The 10620-nt window shown below is 44.8% G+C and overlaps 2 protein-coding genes across 2 annotated transcripts; one reads left to right on the forward strand and one right to left on the reverse strand.

Annotated features, from left to right (window-relative positions):
- Window positions 1711–3915, forward strand: LOC8078129 (cinnamoyl-CoA reductase 1). Its single transcript, XM_021456124.1, has 5 exons — window positions 1711–1833; window positions 1958–2113; window positions 2224–2406; window positions 2550–2905; window positions 3457–3915. Exons 1-5 carry the CDS (start codon window positions 1711–1713, stop codon window positions 3623–3625), a joined length of 987 nt encoding a protein of 328 aa, XP_021311799.1. The 3' UTR covers window positions 3626–3915.
- On the reverse strand, window positions 7037–8261 carry LOC8054688 (germin-like protein 1-1). Its single transcript, XM_002457637.2, has 2 exons — window positions 7907–8261; window positions 7037–7808 (listed from the first exon to the last, which is right to left on the reverse strand). The coding sequence occupies exons 1-2, from the start codon at window positions 8025–8027 to the stop codon at window positions 7270–7272; spliced, it is 660 nt and encodes a 219-aa protein (XP_002457682.1). The 5' UTR covers window positions 8028–8261; the 3' UTR covers window positions 7037–7269.

Below are 10620 nucleotides of genomic sequence, written 5' to 3' on the forward strand. Positions count from 1 at the left end.
TACGTGAGAGCTCTATATTGTAATCAACAATATCAGAAGAATAAAGAATAATCTTCCTATCTTGTGTATATTTGTTCTTCTACTTTCATCTACTATATTGATCAGTTTTTTCTGCCCACCCTCCAGTCCTATGGTTTTTTGTTTTCAAAAAATAAATGTTAAAAATAGTAAATACAATCCTACGTTCATAATAAGTAATAGATTTTTATGTTGAAAGATAAATAAAGTATTACGTTCAAATAAATAATAGATTTTTTTAGATCCAATTCGGTCTATCTGATTTTTTTATCCTATGTTTTTTCTTATCTATCTAATCATAGGATAGGAATAAAAAAGTACCAACTAAAATGAAGAAGATATGGCGAAAAGATTACTCAGCATGTATGATTTGAAAATTTCACTTCACTTTCTCGTCCATCGCATACAAATCCCTTCTCTCCGAACCATAAGAGTAATAATATGTGATGGATTAGAGATTAGTTGAGTCCTATTTGGTTTATTGTCACATGATCCGAACTTACGACCATGATGAGTTAGATATTATTAGAGTTCTAATTGGTTTCTGTCCCATTCATGATCCAAACTCACAACACATGCTCATACAACCCACATAACCACAGTATTAAGTCTAATTCTGAAATGTATTAGAACAAGTTTTAAAACATATTAGAAAGTATGACAAGATGCCACCGACGGAGGCCGGCCAATTCCGGTGAATGATAGCACCGGTGTCGCTGATGGAGCAGGTATAGTCTCTCCATCTCTATCTTTCTCCCTTTATCTCCCTCATTCACACACTCTCTCTCTCTCTCCCATTTTGTAGATCTGGTGCTAGATAGAGCCGCACCGACGGCGGTGGTGGCAGACAGAACTCTAGAAACCGGTACAAGCGAGGACGACTATGGCGGCAAGCAGGAGGATAGTGGTGCACAAGTGACCTTCGCGACGTCGTCGGGAGCTGGCACGGACCGTGGAAAGGAAGGCCTAGACAATGACGACTCCAGAAGCTAGAGAAGGATCTAGAAGCTAGAGTTAGCTGGCTCCAGGATCTAGATTTTATTTTATTTATTAACCGAGATGGGCCTAGTACCGCCTCCACTAAAGGTCTATTAACGGAGGCGGTTGCCTTATGACACCCGCCTCTCTACTATTAATAAGGTTTTAACGTAGGTGGGCAGGGGCAACGGCCTACATTAAGCCATGATTAACGTTGATCTCGTTGGAGGCAGTTGCTCCAGCCCACCTCCATTAATGAAAAACGACCGTCTTCAATAAAAAAAACTGTAGTAATGTTCGGCACACCTGGACAGCCGTTGGATCCTTCTACCCCCCTACAACTGCTCGTAGGTTATTAGGTTCATGTGTTACACATGAAGGCTCGTTATTAATCCTCAAGATAATGACATGAACCCTCACTTAGAAACGTTATGTTCATGTGGTGCATGTCCTGCATAGCAGATAGGGCATGGATCACATTGTTGGACCTAAAACTAAAAGGCCATTGCCTTCGCTCTCGTTTTCCTTTCTCACTCAATTCTGGGAGACGTGGCATACCTCATACGTGGTCAAAACGATAGCCAATAATAGAGAGGCTGTATATATATAAGTAGTTCTAGACTAGCTAGTAGCACTTGTGACGGTGTCGGAGCTAGCGCGCGCCAAATAAACATATATAGATCAACGGCGGCGAGGACGACCGACCGATCGAGCATGGCCACAGCGGCCGGCAAGCCGCTGGTGTGCGTGACCGGAGCTGGAGGCTTCATTGGGTCGTCGCTCGTCAAAGAGCTGCTCCAGCGTGGCTACCGCGTGAGGGGCACCGCAAGGAACCCAGTATGTAGTCCAAGCAAGACCCCTAATATAAGTTCAGTTTATTTATCGGTTGAGTTTTGTATGCTTCTTCTTCTCGCAGATAATGACTCAAGTTTTTCCCCCCTTTTAATTAATCTGCATAGAGGACCGCAAGAATGCCCATCTGCATGCACTGGACGGAGCCAAAGAACGCCTCTCTCTGTGCCGTGCTGATGTGTTGGACTACAAGTCGCTCGTTGCGGCATTTAGGCTTTGTGAGGGCGTCTTCCATGTCGCTTGCCCGGTTTCAAACAATGACCCTGTTAGTTCGATTCTACCGTCAGCCTAGTACTTTGTGAGGGTGTCTTTCCATGTCGTAATTAAGCCACAAAGTATATATATGTGCCTGTATGATGTGAAACATGCATGCAGGAACTCATGGCTGCTGCTATTGAGGGAACGAAGAATGCCATCAACGCTGCTGCAGATATGGGAGTGCAACGCGTGGTGTACACTTCATCCTATGGTGCTGTCCATATGAACCCAAAAAGGAGTCCTGATGAGGTTGTGGATGAGAGTTGCTGGAGCGATCTTGAATTCTGCCTAAAGACAAAGGTCTAATTAAGAGCGCTTATCTGATGAATAATAACTGATTCAGAAGTTAATCATTCGAGCTCCTCATCCCTAAGTGTACCTATACATACATACATACATACATACATATATCCTGCTAACAGAACATGCATGTTGAATTACAGAACTTTTACTGCTTCGCGAAGACGGTTGCTGAGAAAACAGCCATGGAGGAGGCATCCAAGAGAGGGATACACCTGGTGGTGGTCGTGCCGGCGTTCACGCTAGGTGAAACGCTGCAGCCGGGGCTGCACCTGGCGATGTACATGCTCATTGTCTCCTACGTGAAGGGCACCAGGAAGACGTACCCGAACGCTGTCTCCGGGTTTGTCGATGTGCAGGATGTTGCGCGTGCCCATGTGTTGGTGTATGAAACCCCTACTGCACATGGACGCTACCTCTGCATTGGCGAAGTGGTGCACCAGTCGGAGTTTATTCAAATGATGATAGAGCTCTTCCCACAGTATCAGATCACCGCTAAGTAAATCTCTCTCTATATATATAGTCTCCACTACTACTTATTTCAAGTTCAAAACATATTGAGATATGCTTGCAATGACGACGAGTTTAATTTATAGCACTATTTTTGTGGAAAATACATATGATTCTTGAAAACCAAAAAAACACCAGCACAAAGTATCAGCCCTAGTAATTTACGTTAGTTATAAGAAATGGTATAAGAGGTTTGTACCAAATTAATAAAGTATTTTAATATAATATTTTGTTGATATATTTGCTGGAATCACCTTGCAAGACAAATAATGATGCTTCAAGGTGTGTTTCAGAAGTTAAAACAACAGTCAGGAATATTAAAAATTGTCATCCATATGCAGCAAGTATAGTTCTCCTAGACAAAATTAAAATGGCTTCTTTGATTGTTTAATTGACTATTCGTTCTTGACTTATAGACAATGTAAACAAACTCCCATAGTTTGTTAAAAGATCACTAAAGCAACTTAATTTAGCCTTTGGTGTGTAAAAAAACTTGTGTGTGTGATATTTTACTTACTCCTATTTTTGTCCACCATTTAGGTGTAAGGATGAAAATGCACCAAAGGTCAAACCGTACAAGTTCTCTACAAAAAGGCTACAGGATCTGGGCATGAAGTTCACTCCTCTAAAAAAAAGTTTACACAAGACAGTGATATGCCTACAAGAACAAGGTCATATCCCAAAGCTCCCCCACAAATCGGCCTTGTGATGAGGATATATATGTATATATCAAGGGTCGAGGAATCTAGGATTGCACTACGGTGGAATCAACATCTTAATATGTGTTCTTAAATGAACTTTCCTTGAGACTATGCTAGAGCAAATAACTTCTTAGGTTATCAAAATAAAATGCTACAAATTTGAATTTCCCCAGCTATTTCTAGTGACTCTACAGTACTTATCCATGGTCTCGAGAGAAAAACCTTCCACAATACTTGTCCATGAAAATACCAAGGTTGTAATTATTGCAATATTTTCAATCTATAGCCTAATTAAATGCTCTAATAGAAGAGATATGATTTTATCACTACTACACAAAACATTTTAAGAAATGGACATATTTTATTTGTAGTGGAGGTTCCCTAATCAAGCATTTCTATGAGGATATGCGCTAGAGCAAATAATTTCTTAGATATAGTTCTCAAATAAAATGCTAAAATTTTGAAGTTTCCTAGCTCCTCTAGTCATTCTACAATATTTGCCCATGGTATCGGGAGAAAAACTTCCACAATACTTCCAATGAGAATATTAAGGGTGTCACTATTGCAATATTTCACTCCATACCCTAACCAATTGGTCCAATATAGATGGTTTTGTCATGGCTACACAAAACATTTTTAGAAATAGTCATATTTGATTTGTAGAGGTGGTTTTCCTAACCTCTTCCATTACTAGGAATATCTAGAAATTAAGTATTTTGAGGGGCGGACAGATAACAACAAGAGCAGTAAGTGAAATCGATTTCTAGGATCAATTAATAAATTTTATAGGTTAACAAGTGTCAACACTAGGGTTTGGTGGCTCGATCTATTGCGTGGCGAGATTTCTGTGTTATCTAGTTTTCGAGCTAGACTTTATCTTGGTTTTGTAGGATTGCGTAAATCTTAGTTTCATTTTACTTTCTGCAAAATCTTGTTCTTGTCTGAGTTTTATTTGAAGACCAATAATGCCACCCTAGAAGGCCGCGCCGGTAGTGTCGCCCTGTGTTCTAACATGATTTCAATTAAATTTTTACATACCTATTCATCCAAGCCTCCTTAACCTTCTAGGAGATCCTACAAAAACCCCTATTGGGAAAACAAGGAATATGACACTCTTGTGTTAATATTAACTCATGAAGAGAAAAGAGTGTAATATGATGGTGTAGATAAAGAGACACAAGAGTTTTTACTGGTTCAAGCCAAACATCCCTACGTCTAGTGCGGTGTAGTACTCGTGTTCCTTATCTCTTACTTGTCAGGGGGTTCACAAGCTTGTTTGAGAGAGGGAGAGGGCCCCCAAGTCTCTATGGATGTACGCACATATGAGTGTGTGGATGTTCAGTTGTTTGGTGTCTCTTGAGAGAGTCGTGTCCCCCTTTTTATAGCCTCAAGGAGGGACCTTTACATGATAAGAATAATGGATACAAAGTGGAAGGAAGCTTGGAAGAGATACCCTTCCTTTCCCTAGGATCGGCATCGACTTCCTTCTGCAAGGCATTCTGCTTCTCCCTGGGTGGGGGCCCAGGGGTGTCATACATTGTTTCTCCATTGTCTTGCGCTCCATACTTACCCTAGTAGGGGTTTGGTTGTTTTAGTTAGCGTCATGGTCATGACTGGTGGGGTCATCTGCTCCTAGTCATGATTAGCATGGTCGTCTACACCTGGCCAAGATTGGTATAGTTGTCAACACCCTGTGCTTGAAGGTCCTATTTCACCTTCTTACTGTAGCTAGTAGGCATTGACACATGATGTCTTCTTGTGCCTCTGTGTGAGATCTTCGGTTAGTCCCAGTCACCTGTGCCTAAAGGTCTTGTTCCATCCTAAAAGGATATCTTATGACTGGTGCTTGGTCTTGCTTTCGTCCTAGGGGTGGTCGTCGTGACCCCTCATACTGGGCGACCCTGTCGTGCCCTGTCTCTGTAGCAGCTACTATTGTAGCTTCTTGGCCTTTGTCAGAGAATCCGTTGTGTCGGGGTCCGGTATTGTGCCCGCTGAGCATGCCACGTGGAAGACCATACTCCTTATCTTGACCGGCGGCATACATCCTGGTATAGTGACGTGCCTATGTTGGGCGAGGCAGAAGCCACGTAGGCCATAGCAGGCCACATCAGGCAAGGCAGAGACGCTTTCTGAGACCTACTTTATATTGGGTGGATGGGGCCTTGGTTCTAGAGGCCTCTTTGTTAGATGGGTCAAACCGAGACGCTTTTGGCCCAAGCTTTTCCCCCACAACCCATGACGTCATCTTGGGCTCTTGCAGGGTGCTTTTGCCCCTCGGTGGGCTTTACTCCGTATGGCCTTTTGGGCTTCCAACCCGTGAGACTGGGTACCGCTAGGCCTTGTTTAGTTCCCTGCCAAAAAACTTTAATCCCATCAAATTTTTAAACACATTCATGGAGCATTAGATGTAGATGAGAAAAACTAATTGCACAGTTTGGTTGTAAACCGTGAGACAAATCTTTTAAGCTTAATAAGTCTATGATTAGTCATAATTGCTATAGTAACTAACATGTGCAAATGATGGATTAATTAAGCTTAATAAATTCGTCTTGCAGTTTTCACATGACCTATATAATTTATTTTTTGATTAGTCTATGTTTAATACATCAAATATGTGCTGGCATATCCGATGTGACATCTAAAAATTTTCTTTTCGCGAACTAAACAAGGCCTTATACTCCATACATGTAACACCTTGTTCCGATTTTTTCATACTTCTAGAAGTAATAACTCTTTCATTAAATTTCTTCTAATCCCAACAAACTACTATATAGCTCGCAACGATAGTTCTTAATTTCTCAAATAAATTGCAATCATATTAGTTGTACCCTATGTTATGTTCAGTTGCTATCACACATCCTTACGCAAAATTAAAAAGAAAATTATTAAAATAACTACAAAATTATTAAATAACTGGTGTGTAAATTGTGTTTAGTTCCTATCACGTGTATATTGGAAGACTCCTCATCCATCGATGTATTGTGTAATTTAGCAGCAAAAAGCCAAAAACAGTCCTTCAAAGTAGATTTTGATTTTAAATTTACCTCACAATTTTGTCTATAACTACAAAAGCTACTTCATCTTAAAAATCACTTTTAATAGAAGTCTGTAATTTGACTAATTATTGGACTTATCACAAAAATTGTCTTTTCTTAAGTTAAAATATGTTTTCCATTGTTGGACTGGATAGCATTTCCCATTTTTTTTTAAAAAAAACTCTGCCTCTAGAAGGGTAGAACCTCATCTTGTCAACCGTTGACTTTATGGCCTGACGACACTGAAACTGCAGTTGTGGAACAAGGAGAGCCAAAGACGTCCGTGAATCACTGTTATTAATTTCTCAAACAATTTGCAAGAAGCAGACACATTATTATTGTCGGACACGCTTAACAAGAACCAAGTCAAAGTAACGCAAGCCATAAATAAAACTGATTATCTCATCATTTATAATAGGAGGACAAGCAATTGTTCCACACAAATTAGCAGCAACAAGCGTGGTCAGCAATGTCTCGAACCAAACCCGAAGATGAAGAAATCGAACTGCACACTCCGATCCCTAACGGCAGCAAGCACCGCGGGATTTATTGAGAAACCAACGAATGCAGACACACACATATATATATATTGGAATGAGAAGACGCTGCCTGGTCTTCTACTTCTTGGGCGCGAAGTTTGCCTTGATGTGCTCGACCTCGCCGTTGCCGATCCGGAATGCCTTGGCGAGGATGTCGGTGGGCACTGGCGGCGTGGCGCCGAAGAGCGTCATGGCGATTTGCTGCGTGCCCTGGAGCTGGCTGTTGAAGGCGGCGACGACGGCGGCGGGGCCGTACCCTCTGTTCTGCTGGAAGTGGACGAGGCCGCGCGGGAAGACGAAGACGTCCCCCTTGATGAGGGTCTTGCTGAAGAGCTTGTTGGCGGTGGTGATGAAGCCGACCTCGAGCGTGCCCTCGAGGACGAAGATGATCTCGGTGGCGCGCGGGTGCGTGTGCGGCGGGTTCTGGCCGCCGGGGGCGTAGTCGATGCGCGCGATGGAGACGCCCAGCGTGTTCACGCCCGGGAACTTCTCCACGTTGGCCGCCGTCACCAGGGAGCCCGCCGCGTTGCTGGTGTTGCCGGGGTTCCTCAGCCCGGAGAAGAAGAAGTCGTCCGCCGAGATGTCCGCCTTGCACGGGAACCCATTCAGCTTGACCGCTGCACGGTGCACGCACGGGTCAGCAACAAGTCGATTGTGGGTAAAAAGCCAAGAAACTTGAGAAGACCGACGAACGAAAGGTTTCGTTTCTACTCACGGGAGGCGTAGTCAGCGACGCAGACGTCCTGGAGCATGTCGGGGTCGCCGGCGAGGGCCGGGGCGGCGAGCGCGAGGGCGACGGCGCAGGCCGCGGCGAGGTAGAGGTGGATCCTGGCCATGACCTGCTTCCTTAATCTGCACGTTGGTGAGGGATGAGTAGTGTGCGTTGTTGTGTCGTGATGAAATGGGAGCACACACTAGAGCCCGTACTTATAGGCAGGGACCGGAGATTAACCAGTCGGGCGCCCAAGACTGGAGGAGGAGGTCTGGACTCTGGAAGGAAAAGGAACCACCGGGGAAGAAGGCGACCACGGGGTAGGAAAAAGAAGAAGCTGCGAGGACAGGACAAGCAAGACGTACGCCAGCTTGGCAGCTTCCCGGCTGTTAAAGATGGGAGCGTCGAGATAAGAGTTGTTTATGCTGCGTGGGCGAACTGCTACACATGCCGGAGAATCGGGGCCGCGGCGAGCTTGGACGCAGTCCTCGGCACGGCGCGGCGTTGATTATTCTCGTATTCTGTGCGTGGCAGAGTGGCGTCCGTGCCCCGTGGATCCGGATGGGACAACGGGCCACCGCTTCCAGTTTCGTAGTTCGTCATGGCCTCGTTTCGTCGTCGCGTCGCACTTGCACATCGGTGCTCCCGACCCATAGCCCATTGCCTTGGATGAACGAACGGTCCGGATCACTAGAAATGGAGATGGGGAGACAGCGCCCTAATTGCACGGGCGGGCCTCACGTACGCGTCCCCCCGTGCAGCATGAAGCATGGGCGATTAAATCGCACATGCGATGCAGCTCAAACGGCTGGGCTCCTGCATATGGCAGTCGTACCATTTCTCAGGAGCGTTTGAAGTAGTTAGCAGTGTAGGGTAGGTTTGGATTCTCTCGTTTATTTTTATTTTTTTGGTAAAGTTGAGGACTAAAAGTGAGACCTTTTACAATGGTTGGAATCGCTTCTCATCGCTTCTCATCGCCTCCGCTAAATATCATTTTTTCTTGATTTAATTCGTCCGAGGGCAATTTAGTCATTTCGCATAGGGCTCTCACTCCACCACCCCACGCCCGAACTCGCCGGTCTCCCAAATCGCACGCAGCTCGCGTGTTTGGCTGCCGCCGCCGCAGCCCTGCCCTCGCCCTCGCACTGCGCCGCCCTGCCCTCGCCCTCGCCCAGCGCCGCCCTGCTCTCGCCCTCGCCCTCGCACAGCGCGCGCTGCTCTCGCCCCACAGCGACGCCCTGCCCTCGCCTTCAAGCGTTGTTGGCACCGTGCCCCCACTGGTCTCCTCCGCCGTCGATAGCGCTCGCCCCCATTGCTCACCCGTTCACCCCCACCCCCTTGGAGAACTCTTCGAAGTGGATCTGATCGAGCTCCAATCGCAGTAGCAAGGTACGGTTTTTCTCATATGCACTTGGTTTGCATTTGATTTATGTCGAGCTTAAGAAGTTTTACATCAATTTCGCAATCACTAGCACCATCTGTTGGTATCTCAACATGGTCAGCAGCTGAATTCTCAGCAATGTGCATGTTTTGAACTCGAGTAGACCATGAATGAGATGAAGACCATGCTTGTGTCTGTTGAATCAAAGCTAGAGTAGTAAAATGAGGATACAGTAAACTAATCTGTTGCAATTAGGGCTCGACTAGTCCACAACGAATGAGTCTGCTAGTTATTAATTTTGTTCACTAGAGTAATGTTGTTCTAATTTTTAAAAGTAGTACAGAAGCTGGGAAGTTGCACACAACCCGAGTAGGAAATATCTGGCCATGTTATTGCAGACCGAGATCCCTGTTTATGATGAACATCATTGCGCATGAGATAGGCACAGTAACTACAACAACATAATTTAGTCAATGAGAATACTAGATTGCTTATCCATGAGAATACTTGATTTGCGTGACACAATGGGCTTTTCCTGCTTTCTGGGTTACCAATGTCATAGTTTTAGCCATGCTGATTGATGCAGGAGGAAATGTCGGGTTTTGGTTCTTTGCTGGAGTACAATGAAATTGTTAGGCAGATGTTTGGTAATGAAGAAGAAGGATTTCAGTTTTATAACAACTATGCTAAGGAGAAAGGATTTAGTGTGAGGAGAAGCTACTGTGAGTGGGACAGTGGCCATAATGAGATTACCCTTCGGAAGTTTGTCTGCAGTCGTGAAGGTTTTCGAGAAGAGAAGGAGCTGAAGAGGGAGAGTAAGAAGCGGAAACCACGGAATATTACTCGTGTTGGATGTCGTGCTAAACTTGTGATTGCACGAGATCAGAGCACAGAGCAGTGGTATGTGAAGGATTTCATCGGTGGACACAACCATCCGATGGCGGAACCAGACGTTGCTTGTCTGCTGCGTTCACATAGAAGAATCAGCGATGATCAGAAAGCTGAGATTTTGGAGATGCAGATTTCTGGGATCCGCAAACACCAGATAATGGATATTGTGCAAAAGCAGTACGGTGGGTACGATAAGGTTGGATATACAATGAGGGACCTGTACAATTTCTGCCATCGCAATAAGCTGGAGACAGTTGCCGCTGGTGATGCTCAAACAGTCATCAGTTACCTGACAGAATGCAAACGTAGAGATCCTGATTTCTTTTTCCAGTACAAGACTGATAGGGAAGGGCACCTGAAGGGACTGATCTGGTGTGACTGTCAATGTCGGCTTGACTACAGAGCATTTGGTGATGTCGTCGTATTTGATAGCACGTACAAAACG

This window comes from Sorghum bicolor, chromosome 3 (genome assembly GCF_000003195.3).
Source record: "Sorghum bicolor cultivar BTx623 chromosome 3, Sorghum_bicolor_NCBIv3, whole genome shotgun sequence".
Taxonomy (NCBI): domain Eukaryota; kingdom Viridiplantae; phylum Streptophyta; class Magnoliopsida; order Poales; family Poaceae; genus Sorghum; species Sorghum bicolor.

What these genes read in the sequence shown, in the direction of transcription:
- LOC8078129 (XM_021456124.1), top strand. Translation starts at nt 1,711, where the DNA reads ATGGCCACAGCGGCCGGCAAGCCGCTGGTGTGCGTGACCGGAGCTGGA. An exon ending in GGGGCACCGCAAGGAACCCA is followed by an intron (nt 1,834 to 1,957) that starts GTATGTAGTCCA and finishes ATCTGCATAGAG; the next exon opens with GACCGCAAGAATGCCCATCT. An exon ending in CAGTATCAGATCACCGCTAA is followed by an intron (nt 2,906 to 3,456) that starts GTAAATCTCTCT and finishes TCCACCATTTAG; the next exon opens with GTGTAAGGATGAAAATGCAC.
- LOC8054688 (XM_002457637.2), bottom strand. Translation starts at nt 8,027, where the DNA reads ATGGCCAGGATCCACCTCTACCTCGCCGCGGCCTGCGCCGTCGCCCTC. An exon ending in CGTCGCTGACTACGCCTCCC is followed by an intron (nt 7,809 to 7,906) that starts GTGAGTAGAAAC and finishes TGCACCGTGCAG; the next exon opens with CGGTCAAGCTGAATGGGTTC.